Below are 22,099 nucleotides of genomic sequence, written 5' to 3' on the forward strand. Positions count from 1 at the left end.
ACTATTATCCCAAGGGATAATTACACCAACAGAAGCTGTAGCTTTACTATAGGCACCATTATTTCTGATGTCAGGATGGCTACCAGATGTTCACTGGTCCATTTCTCTGTTCCTTCACTGTCTTCTACATATTTCCAAAGCCCACCTCACTTCTTTTTTTTATTACAAGCCCCCCTTACCGCTTCCTTTCATATCCTTCGTTCGAGGTCTCAACCCAAATCAGTCAATCCATTTCATCGCTAATGTTACGAAATCCTCACAGCTAATCTTCAGCCTGACATGCTGACATCGTGTCTATCAAAGTGTCGCTTGTAGGCAATACATGTTTTCAAGCAGTGCATCTCCTATTCCAGTTGCTTTCCTTTTGAAGCATTTGTTCTTCACAGAATATAGGAGCTCTAATTTCAGGGAACTTTAAAACGCAGTCAATCATTTGAAAAAAATATGTACGGAATGGGGGGAAGAGAAACATCTAAGCTATGCAGCTGTTTAACTGAAATTTAATCAGAAACGCTCATGAAAGACTGAAAAAGTAATTGGATTTTTCTACTGAATTGGGTGATTTTCAACCTTGCACTATGTAGTTTAACATTATGTATATTGTCCATGTTTGTCCAAAACAGTTTTTCTATTTTGAAAGTATCTGAACAATTTTATTGGCTCATTTTCGTAAGGATTTGAGAAAAACAAATCGATCTTTTAGAGAAGGTGTTTGATGAAATGCTTTTTGGGTATATTAAAATGCTCAGCTCCATGCTCAGTAATGTATGAAAAATTACAACTATTTTTGTAGATTCTTCAAACCTGAGGATAATCTTTATACTCAGAAATGAAAACCTGGTTATGTGAGGTTGTTTTTCAACATGACATCTTAATACTTGTACATGGAAACATGCATGGAACTAATAACTGTGTTGCTTGAGTTAAAAAAACAACATGTTAGTTGTACACGAGCAGGCGTGTTTGCCACAGTCACGGATCTCTCACAGACGCACAGTATCAACGCAATCACACAAGCAGTGGCAAAACGAGCTGATCTGACATATGCGGTCTGACTGTCTATGCCAAGTAATACCGGGATGGACAAAAACAGCTGGCCTCGCATCAAGCCTGCTTGCCAACACATACAGATAAACACAGACTTGAGCAGCGCAGATGCAATTTCAAAAGAAAATGTGTTCATTCAAGCCAGATTCATACATCTGAATGTGACAGGCTAGGGATGTGTAACGAATGTGAGAGGAGCACTCACAGTCAGCATCGGCGAGGAAGAGGAAACTGAGGAGGAGCAGACCCGGACTGGCAGAGTGCATTGCGGGATAGGTCGACACATGCATGCTGTATCCTCCGTGAGCTCACTGCCTCACTGTACAACAGGACGATGGAGACAAGTCCTCACAACCTGCATGGAAGAGACACAATGGAGAGAACGCACTCATTAGGATTGTTTTCCAAAGCCCAAATTTTGACAGGCAACGCACACACGCACATGCACACACTTTTGAATGTGTGATTTCCCCCTAGGCCTCACACTCCAGTCAGGCAGATGCCTTCCTCTTCTCACTTTATCAGGACCTTACTTTGCCTGAGGTGTGTGCAATCCAGTGTGTGCGAGTGTGTTTGCAAACCGGCCGCTGAACTTTAACCAACAGCCAGGATTCTGCTTCATCCAGCTTGCCTGCTAGTAAATAGTTTGTCTGTGGCAGGTTTACCAGATTCACAAGCAGCGCAACAAACCACATTTTCGTCAAAATAATGTGACTGATCAGAAGGGAACAGAGGATACGGAGTGGGAAGGCATGATGACAAGGAGACAGATTACGCTGCACACATTGTTCCTTGTATTCTAGGCAGGACCCATTTTGTAATCAATCATCCTTTTCATCACACGAGTCCTTATTCCATGTTCCTGTGACTTCATTTTCTACATCACAAACAAAATTTTCTTGACAATTTAAGAGATGTCTCGGATGAAAATGTTTAGCTGTAATCGAAAACCAAAAATGGGGCAATCAATAAAATATATGAAAATAAAGAAAAGAATTTAAAAAATTGTTTTTGCGCATCGCCTGACAGCAGCCAATCGACTTGTGGAATGGACTGTATCGTCACAAGCAGCGTCCTGCACAGGTCGGTAAAAGATTGACGAAAATGAAATAAAACCACATACTGTATTATGGGTCTGAATATTAGTCATTGTTTTAACATGTTCAAAGAGGGCTAGTTTTAATATGCTCCATTTTTTTGGTGATAAATATTATATGTAAAAAAGACGTTTATTCTTGAATTTATTCATTGATATAACAATCACTAAAATTGAAGTCAGGAGCCTATTTATTTGATAAGGTAAAGGTATGAATTTGCAATTCACCCCCATCATTTTTTCTAAATATTTTATGGGCTTTTATGGATTTATATTATATTTATATATTATATTATATATATATATATATTATATATATATATATATATATATATATATATATATATATATATATATATATATATATATATATATATATATATATATATATATATATATATATAAAGCAGTCATTAGTGTGGAATGCATTGGGTTTTTTTTCTGCAAGAGATTGAAATGCGTGACTGTGTTTGAATGCACCATGAACGTCATACATAATAAGTCGGCCTTGGCAAAACAACATCACCGTGTGACAGGATGTCATTTGTCTTCCTAGGTAAAGTTTTTTATTTTTTTTTTTTTTTGGCTCACCCATAGTCCCAGGAAAGCAGTAGGAGCTCGGTAGTGCGCTTATTTCAATTCACCGAATTGCTTTACAGTAGTTGCCTACACGGCTTTGGGACTTAATCATTCACTGCCATTGAGGGTTACAATTGTCAAAGATCAATTTTTCCCGGGCTGGCATTGAATAATATAGGTTATGACAGCCCTAGTGTATCTAATCAGATCTCTTTACCAAGTGTCTCTTGTTCAGGTGTTCCTTGTTGTCTAATTAGTTTGTCATATATTTAGTTCCCTACTTTGAGTCTGTCGGATCATTGTCGTGTACCTTCCTGCTTGTCTTTTGTCTCTGTGGTTCTGTTGTGCTGTTTTTACAACGTCCTGTTTTTGCCTTCCGTTTTGTTAATTGAATATGGATTCCTGCACTTACTTCCTGCCCCTAAGCTTCCCTGCAATTGGATTAAAAATCTCCACACCCAAGCCACCCCTTGACACTGCTCAGCTGTTTTCTGATTTTGGTCATGTGATGTTCACCAGCTGAGCCATGATTGGTTGTTACCTGAGCCCTCTGCAACTGCAATGCCATTTTTCAGTCAACGGCAAATGGCAAAAAGATGAACAAGAGAGATGGACAAAAATGGGCGGATTTCACTGCTACATTGAATCTCCACAAATGCAACATGAATTCATTCATCGGCAGCTATATAAGTCAAATATAAATTTTGACAGAGCTGGACATAAATAGCTGCCAATATCACTGAATAAGTCAACTTATCGACTGAGAAGGATTAAAACAGGTGAATTTTGCTGCTTAAATCATATTTCAAAACAGCAATATTAATCAGAATGCTGTGTTCAGACGAGCGGGGCAGTGCATAGTACTGTCAAGAAAATTGTTGACGTGACTTCCCCTCCAAAGGCATCCATGCGATGCTTCCAAACTCATCATCCCTCAGTCAGTCAGCCTGAGCGTCTGTCTGCCCGCTATCAGCAAAGACGCCCGCGACTGTCTGGCATCAGTCAAGACGGGCGACGTATTGAGTGTCACAAAACTCACGGCTCAAATCACATGACACAATACGACATGATGGATGAGTGTTCCTTTCCAAAACACGACAGCCTAGAAGTGAGAGTCAGAGTGAGTGAGGAATTTTTTTTTTGATATATGCATGTTTGTGCATTTCTCCCCTCAGCAATGTATAAGATAGTACTTCTGTATGCATGAGTTTTTTTTTCTTTTTATTCCCAGTCGTTGTTTTCCCTGAACTGTAACAGTGTAAATATGTTCGTAGGCAGATGAGTGTCATTTGTATTGCCTCTTATGGCTCACCTAAATGCATCACAATCTGAACTCACTTGAGTTTCTCATACTTGTAGGAATATGTCTCCAAAACAGGGCATCATCTTTAGCCACAGAAACAGCAACAGCGCTCTGAATTCTCTCATCCCTCCTCTACAAGCTTTCTGATTAAAAAAAAAAAAAAAGAGCGAGACAAGTGGGCAGGGAAGAGATCAGAGCAGGAGTCTAAATCTCTCAAGCTCCCCCTGCAAGCCTAAACAACAAACTACTAAACCCACACTGGATTTTCCATTAGGTTTGCTCTGAAACAATTGCTTTGGGATAACCTAGATCCCCACCTACACAGATTGAGTCATCCTGGATTGTACTACTACTACACTACTACAGCAGATTTGTGATAGTGCGCAGTCACAGACATGCATGTTTCATTCTTAGCCGTAACAGAGCAAGCCCTTGGCTTGTCTGCCGATGGATTGATAACTTCACTATTCCAGAACATCCATGCAAGGTGAACCTTCCAAATAATAACACTATATAGAGGCATTGTGAATATATACTGTGTTTTGTTTCTAAAATACAAGGCTGGATCTTCAACAAAGAGGACTGTGACGAATTTATTCGAATCAAATTTGTTGTTGTTTGATTTCGAATTCAAGAAAAAAGAGTGACAAGAATATTGCCAGATTGTTGCCAAGTGGAAAAGGCACAGCTGTACACTAAGACCATCGGCATACGACATACATTACTTGTCTTGGTGCACCAACTAGAGGCAGAATGGATGATGCTGTTTTGGTGCTTAAAAACACTGATTTAGTAGTTAGCAGGCTTTCTTAAAAAAAAAAAAAAAAAAAAAAGCACATGGAGCTTCCCAAAAATAAAGTAAAAACCTTCCCAAAAAGAACTATTATTATTGGCTGCATTATCTGATAATATAACCTGTCACGACAAACAATGTCTAAGGCTCAGTTGCAATTTTAGTTGTTTGGATTTTCAACATTAGAGGGAAGTCAAAAGCATGAAACATGGCCAATATGAAAAGAAAAAGAAGACGATGCAGAAGAAGACGAACTGGAAGTTAATGGCCTAAAAGGCAGCCCCACCCTCAAGTTTTTTCATTGAATATTGTTGAAGCATCATCTAAAACTGTGAGTAAACTAGAAAATGTTTGTTCACTTTAATGGTAGTGGCTAGTGCGCTAATGCTAATTTTGTTAACTTATTGTTAATTTATTTGCATAGGCAAATTTTGTTGCAGGGTAAAGGGTAAACCATCTGTGGCGGTGATAAATCTATAATTCAATCGAATAATCGAATAATGCTACTATTGAGAACAAGTTAGTTGAAAATGTGTTGTTCACAAGTTTCCAAAACTACCTCAGAAGTTTCAAAATCAATTCCGCGGACTAAACGAAAGGGTTCTTTGATTTATTATTTTTATTTATTTTGATTAGACACTATCTTTTCGATGTATATTTTCGTCTAATTACAGCTCCCATTATCTTCTACAAAATGAAAGCAGGCATTACAAAAGACCAGCATCTTCGTGTTTGTGTGTGTGTGGCCACTAATCATGCCGGCTGATTTAATGTCACTGGAAAAGTCTGCATTATTTAGTATCTCACTTCACAGCGTGTCACGTTAATTAAAGAGCTTGAGATAACAGAGAGCGAGAGACAAATGGAAAGAGAGGGAGTGACACAAAGCGAGCAGAGTCGACATGAAAAGGCAAACGGGCACGCAAAAAGGCAATGCGAGATTGAAAGAAGTCAGAAAAAAAGAGGAAAAATCAGAAAATCAGCCCAGGTAGCGGCCAGATGGTAGCGTGTGTGGTTGTTGTTCATTATTGAGGGCCGAACAGAAAGCCTCCCGCTGCTTCTGAGCTTGTGGATCGCAGTCATGCTCAGCCACTGGCTTACATTAGTCTCTATCGCTCAATTATATAGTACACTGTCTGTCTGGCCCAGCCTGCAGCCATCAGTCACACTTATCCGTGCGATGACTTGTGACAGAACAAAGACTGGCTCAATGACAGCTAAACACATGCTGAGAGGAGAAATGGGAGAATAGATGAGCGAATACAGTTTATAAAGTAAAACAAGTGACGTACATTTCATGGAAAAAGTTTGGGAAAATGTAAAATGAAATTCCTTTGATTCTTGCATGTGACGCTGATGGCTAATTATCACAGCTGTCCGATGATGAGATCGTCAGCCTTGTCTGTTCTGATGGCGCTGTAGAATGTGCAGATAAGCAACCAATGGAAACGTGATTGAAAACACTTTGTTAAAAATGTGCTTTTGTTTCCTAAGTGTTCCTAAGTTTGCCATATATCAAACTCCAGTCCAGTTATCACAGGAGGGCCATTGGGGCTGTGTCCCACCACTATCGGAACAGACCTATTTTTTTAAAAATACATTTGCATTTTGTATTATCATACTATTTATTTTTTGTTATACAATGCTAGCGATCAGTTGTGTATCACCCAGTCCTTAAAAATATGAAAAACAATGGCATTGTTTGATAAATCGAGTCTGCGGCAGCCTATTACGCCGCAGTAGATTTGAAGCATGTGCATGTGTAGCAATGGTGTCCCTGCTGATCTACCTCTGTCGACCCCTTCAACTATACTATTATAGCTGACTGTATTAATGTGTTGTCATTTGCAAATCGAACCTTGGTTTCAATCTCTGATGGCCCTTTTTGGGATATTCCCATTAGCGATAAATCTATAGTATTGTAAAGCACCAAATTCTACCAAGATTGTACAACTGTGCTACGTACTGTATGTAATGTTCACGTTGACCTCCTGACAGTGATTTTATTGCTCAATTAATAAATATTAAAAGAAAATTGCTTGTCGTGTTCACCCGGAAAGAACAAACGAGATAAACTTCATATGCACCAAACCGGGGCACATGACGTTCCGTTTTCCGTTTAGACTGTAGGTGTAAGATTACAATGACGTAAGTGCAATTAAAAGCAAATTTAAAAGAAACCTAAAAGAGTAGGATGAAGAAAAAGACCGCGTTGGTGGATAATTGGAAATAGGGAGGGACTCGGCTCGGGAAGCGACGGCACCGTGCAGCTGCAACGGAGACTGACAAAGATAGAGACGCAGACAAAAGGCTGATCCTGAAAAGCATAGCTTAAAGCAAAGCGCGCGGCATGGAAAAACAACACTCAGCATCATAATTTGATTTGCTATTGCTAAGCTGAGACAGCGAATGCAATTAGACACACTTATTAACTTATGCTATTCACGATGTTGGAACAGTGGCTCACTGACAGAAATGTCAATGTGGTGACAATTTGGATTTGTTGCATCACAACAGGAAACAGGAAGTATTTGGGGCCGATCTTCCATTGAAATGAAACGTGCATTGTGATTGATGTCCTGGAGAGTCTTTTTTTTTTTTTTTCGAATCCTTTTGACATTTACTCCTCATTGTTTGCCTCGTTAGTCAAGATAGGGCATGGAAATACATTTCTGCCCACAAATACGAGCAACCTCCTTAGGCTTGTCTTATGTGATCAAGTCAATCTGTATATAGTGTCAGGTTGTGATGTGTTGGGAATACTTTTGGAAATTTTGGCTTTGTTTTGTGGCTTTTCAGTCAGGAGCGACGTGGCTCATCACAAAGGAAATGGGGGATAATGTGACAGAATTTCTTGAAAATGAAAATAGAGTATGTCAACATTCAAAGACTGGTTGGAAACCCTAAGACAAAGCAGCAAGAATTTAGAAAATTGGATGAAGGATTGCAAAGAAACGGAGGAATGATTTTGTGTTATTTTAAATCCTGTCAGAAAAGCTCGTTCAAATTAGAGTAAAACAGGATGACTTTTGAAAATTTCACCAAGGTCCTGTGTCATATTACTATTTGCATGCATTTCATTCACTTTATTTGAGATTGAGTTTTAAATAAAATACTAACATCTTAAGGAATTGATATTTTGTGAGTAATAAAAGTTACTATTTTATTCAATCCACTGATACATTTCACATCTCAATTTACAACCTAACAAGCAAAAATGCTGATTAATAAAAACGGTGCTATAGTGCAGTGGTTCTCAACCTTTTTTCAGTATTTCACAGAGCGTACCTTGTCAAATATCCTTTCAGTCAAGTACCCCTGAACCAGTGCAAAGCATTTCTGGGTTAAAAAACAAACACACAAAAAACTTAATACATGCCACAGTTGAGACCCTCTCAAACTTTGTGTTGGTCAGCAAAAAAATAATCATAAGAAATCTATTTCCACAAAAAAATCAATAATATAAAGTATCAGAACTGTTCTCAAAAAGTAATAACCATAAATAAATACATGTCCACAGACAACTATTTGACTTAAAGTGTCCTCTTTAGGACAATAGGAAAGATGTGTTCACAAATATAAATCATGAATTTGACAGGTAACAAGAGGTGGCACATGACAAGTTGGGTCAAACCATTCTAGTATGGGGCCGAATCTGAGATTTTACAATAATGAAATCGAATAACCGACTGAACATAAAAATTATTTTATGAACTTATATTTTCCTGAAAAAATGAATGAATTCAGTTATTATTTTTAAAGGATTTTTGCATGTTTTTTGTTTGTCTTATTTAAAATCTCGAGGACCCCGTGATGTTCCGCCAAGTACCCCCAGGGGTACTAGAACCCCCATTTGAGAACCACTGCTCGAGTGTGTCAAATTTGGAATTACATATGATCATTCAATATAGTACAAGCTCCACAAGAAGATGCCACCGACAGATGGTACATATGCGTGTACTCACGGTGCATGCTGATTGCTGATAACCTGTCATCTCTTCTGACACGCAAATAGACTTGGAGCGGTCCGTGAGCGAGTCAAGAGCAAGGCATTGATCTTTGGAAGCACACAAGCCAATGTCAAAGTCAGTGGGGATGTCAGCTGATTACATCACCCTGTGACAGCTTTTAATTGCCTCCATGCAGGGGCGACTTACCTTCGCTTTGCACCCGCAGCAAGCACCACTGCATTGCTCTCGTACCCTCAGGTGAGTTGAAATGGCAAATAGAAATAGAATGCCTAACCGGTTGGTCAAATGGGCTTTCTTTATAAAATCGCTGTCTCAAGAGTATGGTCAGACCAATACGTAGGTCTCCTGGAAGTGTACAGTTAGTAGATCATCATTAAATCATCATCATTTCAAACGTTACTTAGTTACTGATGAGAATTGAACTGCCATTTCTAGTTACTGCGTGCAGTATATTCATGTATATATATCATGATTCAACGGGTTTATAAAGGGGTTGTCAGGAAAGTGTTTGTTTTGACTGCCACGGCATCGAACACCCAATCCATAATGTATGATAATGCATTCTCTCTCATCACAGCCAGTCCCAGCAAAAAAAAAAAAAAAAAAACAACAGTAGTGATTACATTCTGATTTTGCCGGGTTCACTTGACATCTGAGGTGTACAAAACCACTTTAAAGCAGTACTAAATAGCACTGTGACCTTCAAAAAATGAACTTTAGTTAGCTTGTAATAGTGCCGTAGGAGAGCGTCATTACCTCACTTAGGATTTGATTTATTCTGGGTTTGCGTGTGCAAAAAAGAGCACAAATTTGATTGCACATGAAAGCAGATGTGGAAGTTGAACTGGGCACAGCATGTTATTTCGCCTGCTAAAAACGAGAAATTGCATCATTTCGCGTGTTAAGGTAGGAGTGTATACAAACTGATTAATATAGCACACACAGTGTTTTCTTTAACTTTGAAACTGTTTTTCACTAAGAGTTCCATTTCCATTACTTCTGTTATATCTTTCACTCTTCTTTGCTTCTTAATATAACAATGATAATGTGGACTTATTAGAATAGCCCGTAGTCGGGACAAAAGGTGGTACAACGCAACCCAGAGCCAGGGTTACGCATCACAACTTTTAACTTCAATTTGTGCATAGTGTGCTCTTCCATATTTTCCATGCTCAAAATATGAATCTGCCTCATGCACAAATTCCTTTTAGGTCTTCACCACTTTTAAAATTTAACTCGACATTTTACTCAATTTTTATTTTTTTTTACTTCATATGAAATCTAAATCAATGCAGTACACAATTTGAAAAGGAAACGTTAAGCCCCAAGAAGGTTGGTTGGTGCGAAATTAAGGAAAACTTTTTCCACCATGCCACTATAATGAAAATCAAGTACATTATCATGACAGAGCTCTGACTCATAAACCTTCCCCTTTGCCTCAAGTTCTCTCCTCGCAAGATTGAATTGAAATAGAAAATGCAACATGCTGCAGCTATTTTTCTGAAAGGAGCAAATGGCAGTTTTCCCTGGGAGACGAAGGCCTTGAAAACTTACAGAAGTCATTTGAGCCTTGCTTTCAGCACAGTGGCGAAAACAAGAAATCAATAGGACAAAATGAGAGGAGAGGAAGGGAAAATGTGATTGATTGAGAGGAGGATTCAGGCTGTCTGGTATTACTCAACTTATCACTTCCTCTGCATCCGTCTTCCCCTCTCCTTGTTCTTTTCAACCATTTCCAGCCTTCCTCCTTTCCCCCTTGCGCTTGATACATTTCCATCACTAAAGGCGCACACAAACAGTGAAATGACTGTCATTCTGTGCGCTGCCTTCCACCATTTGCATATTAGTGCCTGTCACTGGTGGCTTCCATAACAGATGGGTGATGTTGATTGGGTTGTCCCTGATGATGAAGTAGACAAACCAAGAGGAAAAGGAGTTACACTAAACGATACAATAGGAAATGCCGCCTTTGGACGATTGTCGATTGACAAATGTCTGGTGTGTTGTGACAAAGTATCCCAGGCGTTTAGAACGCAATTGATCCATCTCTATTAGCGGCTGTGCATTACATCAGCATTTAGCCCGCTGGAGCCTCCAATTTTCCCATTCTAATGATAAAGTGTCCCCACTGTTGCGTCTCAAGTGCAGCGAGCGAAGAAAGGCAGAAGTGCCCACTAAGCAGAATGGCGAAAGTGGCCAATCGAAGATTTAAGCCAGCTGTGACTAACAGGCCCACGCTGGGTCTCCACTGGGTCATCTCTGGTAGAAAGGAACGCGATGTGGGGGGGGGGAGGGAGAGAGAGAGAGAGAGAGAGAGAGAGAGAAAGAGTGGCCGAGGGAGGTAAAGTTGAGTGGATTAGCAGGAGGTGGGGAGACGACAACATGTAATTACCTATTTACCCAGCTTTCAGTGGAGACCTCATTGAAGGCTAATTGAGCATTAGTGTGAGCCTCATAAATGACAGAGCGAAACACGGACAGAGGAAGTGAGGGAGCGATGATGGACGAGCACCGGCGCAGGGGCAAAGAGGCTAAAACAGAAAAAAAATGTGATGAAGGGTGCAGTGAGAGGAAATGACAGAGACATAAGACAAAGAAGGGAGGCGTTGTGGAAAAGTATTTGCTTATGTCAAACTTTGGCACAGCTGTATGCTATTTAATGCAAATAGCTCAAAACTGCAAAGGCAACAGAAGTAAGTACTTTTCCAAGGACGAATGATAACAGTTGACTTGCAGGGAGCTAAACTTAAGACATGTTATCCTTTGAAACATTAGCAGCACAGCTGTAATATGCTAAGTGATGTGCTGCACACTGTCTTTATATGTTTTTTTTCAGCTTGAAATTCCTCATGTTTCTTGACAGTAAAGACTCTACAGTCATTAGCAGATCTTTTGAACGTGTTGTCAGTCATTTCACATTACTAGTCATTTGTTTATGCCAATGCGTCGTCATCGTTCTCCCTACTTGTCAATCATTACAGCCTGCAACTAGGATTTATGTCAACACCAGTTACCTACTGTACTGTTTGCATTAGCACATTGTGTCTGGCAATTTGATGTTTTTATATTTTAGAGCAATGTAGGCAAAACAAAGCACATGAGAAGGACTGCATGTTAAATGCTCTTAGCTACTTCATTTTTTATTACGTTTTAATTGGATTTTAATCTGTGGCATTAAAGTGAGTGGTTATTATTGGAGAAACGACAAGTTCCATGGAAAGTGGGCCTATTAAATGAACTTTTTTTTTATGGGAGGAAGTGTCAGCTTGCCTAGGTCAGGGATAAGCAACAGGTGGCCTGCAACCACACTGAATGGCCCTTTGATATATTAAAACAAAAAGCAAAACAAAACAAGTTTTTTGTTGATTCCTTTTTACAAACCATTTTTTTAATGCTGATACAGATTCATGAAATGTTTTCCACAAAAAACGTTGAAGAAATATGGGGTGAAAAAAAAACATGGGACAAAAAAAAAATAGGGGTGTCAGATTAAGATTCAATTAAATAATTACAGTTAATTTATAAAATCCAACTTTATACTTTCTGTATGCTGATTAGATCGGTTTCCACGCATCAGGCTTCTTGTGCTTGAGTCGTTGGGTGTTGGGAAACAAAGGTCGATCCCAACCTGAAGTGGATTGATTGGCTGTCATTCTGTATTATGATAGGCTACTGTTGTAGGTGGGAGGGCAAGCTCAGAGGCAGAAGGAAGACGTAAAAACGGAAAAGTATGTGAGCGTGGTCGGTAGAAAGAATTGGTACATTTACTTTAAAACATGGCCCTTTGATAAAGGTAGCCTAATATGCTTTCTTTACAAGGAGCTTGCTTACCACCGAAGGAGCTTAGGTTTACCCTACCGCTTAAATGCAAAGCACCCAGCTGCACCTTTGTCTACATCTCACGATAACAACAAAGAGCCATACTGTAGCAAAGCTCTCTGCCAAAGTACACCCAGAGACTGAACATATCCGTGACAGACAATGTTTAATGTATAATCTAAACGAATAGGTGTTCAGCTGGCAAAATGCTAGCAAGCCAGTGTCAAGTGTAGTTTTACCTTGTAATATAACCACTGGAAGGCAGGCATAGCTTTGTAAGGTGCCTTCACCACATCTTTCTCTGTCCATTACTATAACATTAGTAGGCTTAATAATAATAAAAACCACTATTACTATTTGGCAAATTTGTTGCTGTATTAGGATGGTTTATGTTATATCAAAACATTGTGAACTATATTATGTAAAATAAATCTTAAGCAATACTTATTTCCTTGCAGGTACTTTTCTATATTTAAAATGCATAGTTTTCATACATCCGGTTAGGAAGTGTATGGTCCTATGTGGCCCCCCTGGTCGCATTGATGAAAAACTGTGGCGTGGCCCGCATTTTAAGATGCTCACCCAATGCCCTTGTTCAGCGGTTCTTAATTTGGCGTATGAGTACCGCTAGGGTATGTGACAGCACCTTAGGGGGTACTTAAAATTTTAACAGGTTATCTGCAGGTATGATAAAATGCAATTTTATGTTATGCAATGCTGTGACTGTAACAGTACATTAAAAATAAATAAATAAATAATTGGAACATGAAGCAACTTATTGCTAAATTGCTTTACAGTGACTCATTTGCACAACATTTTATGGCTTTATTTTGTTATTTTTAATTTACACATTTAATTGTCATTAGTGATGCAATTTTCCAGCAGAAGAATGAGAGTCTAAGGTCCCTTGTGTGTGTCTTGGAACGTTGTTCTATAGGTGCATTATTTTATGAGCCAGGATACCAAAATGATTGATTATTGCACAGTATTTCAGTAATGCGAAATCATGCAAAAATGATGCAACTGGTTACATTAATCAAAACTAGATGGGGCATTGTGACCATTGTTGTGAAAATAATCACATGAAACAGATCATTGTCTAACATATTGATTTTGTTGGCGGGTCAAGGTATTAGACAGGGCATAATCCATAAGTGTAATATGAGAATGAAATTAATACTTGTAATTGCATACGTAGGGCTACGTACACACAAGACAAATGTAATCAAATTTTGCACACGTGAGTTCCGAGTGCATGCATGTGTGCGTCTCATGGCGGTGCGACACGTTCCCTCTGGCCCGCAGCTGCATACAGTGGCGAGCATTTCGTGCTGGGAGGAAAATGGCCCATCTGAAGCAGTCACCTATGTAATGTGTTTTATTACATGGATGGATGGAGGGTCGGATGGAGCTACAGCATGGATGGATGAGCATGTGCCACTGCTCCGGCCTGGCTCTATGGGCCAGCGGCACGTCCACAAACGTGCGATCACGCACACACACAGGCCCCGCGATCAAGATGGCTGGCTGACCTCCACAAGCAGGTGGAATACAGCAGTAATAATTTACAGGCCTTGAGCGGCTCCTGCATCAAATAAAATATGGATTTGCCGGTGTCCAGAAGCGGACTAACCCTTCAATAACTGAACCTTTTATCCACATGCCGCTTCCTTTATAACCCATCGAGTCTATACCTTCCTACAGAAACTGACTCACTTGGCCCCTTCCGCTCATTCATCGAAAATACCCCAAATGACATCATCCACATCCCAGTGACTGAAGGAGCCTCACCAGAGGAAGATGTGAGACCCCCCACCATCCCCTATTTTCCTTCCTGCATTCATTGAATTCCAAGCCACACCACAAGTTAAGAAAGCGCCGCTATTGTCAAAGGCGACTCCATGAAGTTCGACTGTGTCAGAAAACGGAGCCGCACTCGCTCCGCGCCCACTTTAAAGGCGTTTCATGTGGTGTGAGCCAAACGCAATGCAGCTTTTCTCTGATGCAAACTCAGAAAAGCCAGAGGAATGTTTACACATCTGGATGAAAAACAAGACTCACTCCAAACACCCCGACATACAGGCGCAGTGGATCCGACAAGTCCATTGAAAAATAAAGAATGTGAGCTAACCAATACAACGTATTAGTAACACTCACCCATCCACATGAAGGTCATCGGAGAGGCGATGGACAATTCAGTCCAAAAATACGCTTCTTGATCAATCTTCTCCAATGACATGTTATAACGACTGAAAGAGAAGGATGGGGTTACATAACCTTTTTCCCCACCATTGATTTTGGCCAGCCCCACGACCAGAGTACACAAGAAAGATTCAAAATAATATGCAGGGAAACGCAGTGGAGATCTGCTAACAGATTTCAAAAGGTTTCGCACTCTGTTATTATACCTGAAACACGAATGCTCTGAGTCCAAGTTTCAGGCATGTACAAAAGTAGATGATTGTAATTTGTTTACACTAAAAAAATGTGCCGGTTAACAGGGCTGTAATCCTTGACCTTCGCGATCCATTATCCATCCATCCATCCATCCATCCATCCATCCATCCATCCATCGCCACTTATCCTCACAAGGGTCACAGGCAGGCCTGAACCTATACCAGCTGTTTCCTTGCAGTAGGCGGGGTACAACCCGAACTGGATTTCAGCCAATTGCAGGGCACCCAAAGACGAGCAACCATTTATACTCACGAACACACCTAAGAACAAGGGAGAGTGGCTAAAATACCTACCAAGCATGTTTTTGAAAACTCGTACGTACCTGAAGAAAACCCTCTTAGGCACAGGGAAAACATGCAAACTCCAAATTCCACACCAATCTGCCAACGTGCCACTCTTAAGTAAGGCAAAGACATTTTATTAAACTAAAACGGTTTTGGAGATTGGCTTCCTGCCTCTTGCCCAAACTCAGCTGGGATAAGCCGCACCCGCAACTCAAATAAGAATAAGCCATATAGAAAATGGATACAGTAGATAGATGTCTAATTTAAAAGTTTGTCTGTACAGTTAGAAAATGCTTAGAGGCGACAATTTGAGCAAGAACATGGAAAAGTGTTTGTATATGGTAACATCACGTTATCATACAAGCGGGCCTTTCCAAATGAACGTTACCTGTAAAGCAAGTGCGCAGCAGGAAAAAGTATTTAGGACTTGTTACATCGGCAAAATCTTCTGGTTTTGGCTGGAATGTTTGAGTCGTGTGAAACTTTCCATAACATGAGCCTCTTGAGTTGAGCACACGCTAAACATCACATTTTCCGCTGGCAGTTCCTTTATATGGACATGGAATGCCACAGCTTTTAAGTACAGTGGGATAGAAAGGAAGAGTGAGTGAGAACCCACATCCCTTCTAGCTCAATAATTAAGACTATGGACAATAAATATGTAATGGGGGCTTTTTCCACAAAGAGCGCCTGCCTATTCTTCTTTGAGATGAGGCCGCGGGGAGACTGCCTAAGGAAGAGGGACTAAGTACACTGGCTATTAAAAATGAATGCAAAGAACACCGGCTTTGACCGGTCCCGTTGAAAAAACCGCCCAGAATGTTGTGATAGGAGTTGCTGTGGTTACACGGCTCCCAAATGGCCCTTGGTTGTCAGGGTCAATCAAATCAGACACTGGAGCAAGCGCGCCGGAGACTCCGCCCTTTCTCGATTTGCTTCTGCTGGGGCCACCAGTGATGTCATTAAGGAATCCGTTTGATGGAACTGAAGATTGTGGGTCTTGAAGGTGCATATGTGCGTGTGTTTTATGTAGAGGGCGTGACATTACCATGTTTAAAAAGCTTCTGTTGGCTGTACTTCCTGCTAAATGACCAGGAACTTTAACAAACCAATTTATTTGAGTTTCCATACTTTGACGAATATAAACTGAGCTTAACCTGTCAGGATCACACTAGTTTTCAGTCAACAGCAAGTGGCAAAATGGCTCCCTTCTGAGATGTATAAAAACAAACGCATTTTTCTGCTTGATTAGTTTTCTACAAATTAACCAGAATGCTTTGTTTAAATGAGTACTATTATTAGAACATAATATTATTCAAAAAAGACTTCGTTTTAAAAAGTTGTTCTATAGAAATGGAACAGTGACATGTTTATTGAATTCATCAATGATGTTGTGATTCAAGCATATCAAAGGCCATGGATAGGATAAAATGAGTATTTTCTTTTAATACGTTTTGATAAAAATTTTGACCTCAATGTATATAGATGAGAACCAGTATTGGTCTTAAACATACAGAACATTTGTCCTTTGTAAGATTGGTTTTGTTACTCAAACTATATTGGTCCGATAGTCGGATTCATGTGTACGATGCATTTTATTGATTTGCCTTGTGTGTGTTTTGTTGCTATGGCTTCCTGGAAATGATTTTCTTCGGTTGTATAATTGCCCAGAATTGCCTTTAGTCAGTTATTTAGGAGCCACAGCATCATCATTGACATGGAACGTGCTTGACAACATATGCAGGATTTTTTTTTCAAATTTCTAGGGATACTGTACCTTCAACCTTAGGGAAAATACCCCACCCAAAAAATAAAAAAAGATGTGAGGCATGGAGTAACTGCCCCTGTAAGTGTGCAGAATTTTTGCTGGTGTAACTTTTGAATTTGAATTTGTGGGATTGTACCGCATTTTCAAAGGTGTGTCACAACTTAACATAAAGTCAAACATCATGTGTGTGCCAGCAAACTGCAAGATGAAGGAAACTCCCTTTAGGCAAGCTAAAGAGGCAGATTAGTGCACGATTGGTGCATACACTAATAAGCCATATGTACATCTGCACCTCTCACTGAGCATAAATACGGTGCTGTGTGTACGTGCCTGGGTTTGATCTGTGGTCCTCAGAGGAGAAGAATCTTGTATGACTCCATATTTTATAATGCCGTTTGACAGCAATGCAGAAATTGTCTTACAGTAGACAAGTTCACCGACCGTGAAGAGAATACCAAAGAGGCTTTGCAAAGAGTGCGTGTACGGTGGGGATTTCGCTCCCATTCACACACACACATTAATATGTGTTGTGAGGTACCCACAAACATATGGAAGGAGATGCTTTTGACTACTCGATCCGAGCACAGGGAGGAACCAGCGTGATGGATAGTGATGAGTGGCCGTCTATCAAAACAAGCTCTCGTTTTCATGTGTTGCTGATGTCAGTAATTACATCATCAATCATAACGCTGTGGGGATGCGGGGGATTTCGAGAGCTCGGGGGTCATGGAAAATGCCCTTAGGCTGACAACACTGCACAGGTTGTGACTGCATCATTTTTGCATTTGATTTCAGGGTTAGGGTTAACAATAACAGCTTCGTGTATTGATGCCGCATCCTATAGGGTTGGAACACTTCTTATGTAATTGCATTTGCTCTGAGACAGATAGAGATGTACGGATGTCTGAATTTGATACCTTTGCTTGATAGTAAGTACATCGAGGCACCAGCATCGAAAATCAAAGCCTCTTAAAGCAAGACCAGCCATAATTTCGATCGATTACACGCACAAGATTAGTAGACTGGCAGACAGAGACAGATAAATATGTTACAGAAAAATTACATATATTGAAAAAAAAAAATCATACACTACTATTGCATCAAATAGATCGCTCTCAGGATTAGCAAAATGCACTTCCACTTCTGTACCACAACATGCGGTAATGAAATAACCACAATCCAACTTTGATTTTTTATTTTTTTTGAGTGGATTTGGAATGGATATGAGGGAATGATATTCTTCTATATGTAGCCCAGTTATTTCATCTTGTGGTCTTATGTGATTTTAATTCAATCATGATTTCTTTTTCCCCTAACACAAAACTGTATTATGGAAGCACAGATCTTTTATATCCTTGTAAGATTGTCTCAGTGTCAGACATTAAAAGAATTTAAGGGATTCCCTGGTAATTTGCGAGCAGGAAATCCTTCATAGTAATGTTTTGTATTTTAGTAGAAGAAGGTTGTTTGAAGAGCATGTAGTGTTAGCATTGCCATTTGCCTTTGAAAGCATTACGTTCCATGCCACACTTCACACTCCTACAGCATAGGCTACCTATTAAAGACAATGTCTGAAAATGAGGTGACAGTTTTGCATGGGTGCATAGATGTCATCTTGTTATCTGGCACGCTTAAACAGCTTTAGCATGGCCCTTTAAACAACAGCCAAAATGATCAGCCTGTATTTTTTCTACGTTCATCTCGGACAGTTGTACGCAAACAAGTCTCATTATTTATTACACATAAATCAATACCAGAATAGCCCTTGTACCCTTAACCTTTGTGTGGTATTTTGTTGAATCATTTGATCTCAAAGGGAAAGCATTAAAAAAAAGATACCAGGGAGTTGAAATTTCACGCAGGTGGGTTCAAAAATGCATGGCCAATTACAGATCACACAACCAGGAGTGTGCCATACCTTGGCTAAAATACTGTGAGAATGATGAATAAAACTGGTCAAAAATGGTCAAAATACTGCATGAGGGTAAAATATACGTCTGACATTTTTTTGTGGGTTAAATCTTCCATTTAAAAAAAAAAACAATAGTTCCAAGCGATGCTTAGGTAAGCAAGGCAGGTTGTGAATGGCATTGTCCTGGATGCCACTATTTTACATGCAACCTAAAGTCACCATTTGTTTAAAAAATGATAAGATAAATCATACTGCAATATGAATCAGACATAAATGTGTTTAGTATGAAGCTACTGAGAACACATTCACATATGTCCTTTATAACTTCATTAATTAAAACCAGTGCAGCACACAATGCATTCTGGGAACTGAAAAGGACCATTTACTTTCTAACAATACATTTGTGGGTGACTTTTTGTGGAAGAAAAAAAAATCCCTCAAATGTGTGTGACAAATGTGTAATTGTGCCAGACTTAGCCGAATTATGGAAAGAAAAGACAAAGCGTGCGCAAGTTAGCAGACATTTGCATGTAAACATGTACAACGGGAAGCATACATCATAAACGTAGCTAATGATGCAATCTGTCACTTCTTCAAAAAGCTGATAGGCCAATACATCACAGCAACAAAACTAATCTATCACACGGCGGCACCAGGTTAAAGCATGAAGACGAATCGGAGCTGCGCCGTGGAAAAAAGGCCGACTTGTCCTTGTCTCGGTTACGAAAGGCGGGGGCGGTGGTTGTGGGGTTGAGGGGCTGCCTACACAATGGGTTCTCCAGAGGACCTAAATAATTTCCAAAAAACACTCTGACTGCGTTGTCAGTGAGGAAAAAGGAGGCAGGAAACACCCACTGATGAAAGGCTCGCGTGCACATGAAACTGTATACACGAGAGCTTGGCGTATGCTTCATCTTGCTGATTGCTCACTGGGGAACGCATATTGCTGATATGGAAAAGAAAACAGCCGATAATATGTGTGCATGCTCTCCCATCGTCGGGTATGCGTTGTGGAATCCAAAGCATTTGACCCCAATCTGCGACTCTGCATTATTTATAGTTCAATGCTAGCGCTCCTTTTGTTTGTTTTTCAAAGCTCGTCTTAAGCATTAAAGTAGGGAAACAAAAGGCGGTTATGGAAAAATGAATCATGCAAGGTACATATACGTTATGATGAATTCACTGTATTCCATTTTTGGGTGTCGAATTGAATAAACTCATAGAATGTTTAGAAATATGGGATACAATATTGACCCATTTTTCACCATACTGTACTCCTGTATTTGTTTGTACCCATGTGATACTGCACTTTTATAAGTGGCCGTTACAGAATAGAAGCAAATATCACGTTGTGACGCAACATGCCTGGCAGCTATCTCCTCTACATCTACTTGAAGAGAAGCCACAGGTAATTAATGGTGGGGAGCATCGGAAGAAAAGTGAATGGTACTTTCGTTGAAAGCGTGCTTGAAAAATACATGGGATATTTTGGGAATGTAGGAAATGGCAAATATGGTGTCCTGAACAGCATTACTTGAAAAGAGAAACACTAGCTTACCTTATAAGGTACTCTACTAGGAAAGAAGAACTTAAGTCAAACATTTTCTTTAAAATAATATTGTCTATGCGCTCCCTGTAGTCTAAACAAGGTGACTCTGATTAATAATCACATTTATGGAATTTGTATCAACCAGCAACATCCACCAGTTAATTACAATCATTTCAGTCACTTTTTTTAAATCAAACTTCAAATCTATTATGCTTCCGGGTTGCTGACTGCTATTATTTATTTATTTTTTTGCATTGTGCTTGCGCTTGCGTTCTTTGAGGATGGAAAATGGCAATCATACCCTGAAGTGCACAGTTATTGGCTGTCATAGTTGTGGGTGGCAGGGCAAAAGGAAGATGTGAAACTGTAGATGTGAAACTGTAGATGTACTAACCAGGCCCGACCCTGCTTAGCTGACTTTTTATACCTGCTTCGCCAGGCTTGAAACAGGCGCAGAAATTTCAGCAACATATATTTTGAACCAATCTTTTTAATTTTCCTATTCATTTTTACCTGAGAGGCGCGTCCAAAACTCAAGACCTGCCCGTGGGAAACAGCAAAATGCTTACAGCACCTGGTATTCCCAGGCGGTCTCCCATCCAAGTACTAACCAGGCCCGACCCTGCTTAGCTTCCGAGATCGGACGAGATCGGGCGTTCTCAGGGTAGTATGGCCGTAAGCGACGGCGAAAATCCGTACGTAATTTTTTATAACTGCTTCACCAAGCTTGAAGGGGGAAGAAATTTCAACGGCGTACATTTTGAACCAACGTTTTTAATTTTGCTTTTCATTTTTACTTGAGGGAATTAGCACACGTTTCTAATGTTCCTATGTAAATGTTCCTATTCATTTTTACTTGCGGGGGAGGAGCATGTAAAAGACCTGTACGATGAAGGATAACTTCAACTTTAAAGAAAGGCACCTCTGATCAAGGTAGAGCAGCTCAAATTTAGCCAACCACATAACTGCAAAGCACCCAACTGCAAATACCTCCACAGCTAACAAAAGCAACAGAAACGCGAATGTAGCGAATCATAACAACGCTCTCTGCCAAACTAAACTCGAACGGTTGAGCAAGTCTGCGATGGGCAGGTTGGAAAATGTTTCATTCCAACATAAAATTTGAAGGTAAATTGTTATTACTGCATATGTTAATCTGTTAAAGAAAATAAATGACTGAATTTACTTTGTTAGTGTAAAGCAATCTTTTGATCTGGTAAAAAAAAAAAAAAAATGGTTGAGAGTTTTTGTTTTCTCAGAAATGATTAGGTGAGATAAAAGAGATTCATTAGATTAAGTAATTCATCTTAAGTTTTGACCTCTTGACAGCACTAGAATTGTTACTGCTGCTGCTGCAAAAAAAAAGTTTCGTAAGACTGGACGACTATTGTTGTTCACTGTTATATTGTTATATTCATCAGTGGATGATGGTATTTTAGTTTTAGTTTTTCATATGAACAAGTCATGTTTCTGCAAGGATTTAAACAAGGGAGCATTCACGAAGCCTCGCACACACATGCA

The 22,099-nt window shown here is 39.7% G+C and overlaps 1 protein-coding gene and 1 non-coding gene across 4 annotated transcripts in view; both read right to left on the minus strand.

The window, feature by feature from the left end:
• Positions 1–22,099, minus strand: part of LOC148421057 (receptor-type tyrosine-protein phosphatase delta-like) — a 183,574-nt gene that overhangs the window by 68,745 nt on the left and 92,730 nt on the right. For all 3 annotated transcript variants that reach the window (XM_088420393.1, XM_088420392.1, XM_088420391.1), the window contains exon 6: positions 1,253–1,402. In XM_088420393.1, the coding sequence (XP_088276519.1) occupies positions 1,253–1,337 (85 nt within the window). In that variant the 5' untranslated portion in view covers positions 1,338–1,402. The remainder of the gene's footprint in view (positions 1–1,252; positions 1,403–22,099) is intronic.
• On the minus strand, positions 21,141–21,259 carry LOC148421058 (5S ribosomal RNA). Its single transcript, XR_015866290.1, has one exon. It is a non-coding gene; the product is annotated as a 5S ribosomal RNA (ribosomal RNA).

The sequence above is a fragment of the Hippichthys cyanospilos genome, chromosome 7 (genome assembly GCF_059441005.1).
Source record: "Hippichthys cyanospilos isolate Australia breed blue-spotted pipefish chromosome 7, RoL_Hcya_1.0, whole genome shotgun sequence".
Lineage (NCBI taxonomy): Eukaryota > Metazoa > Chordata > Actinopteri > Syngnathiformes > Syngnathidae > Hippichthys > Hippichthys cyanospilos.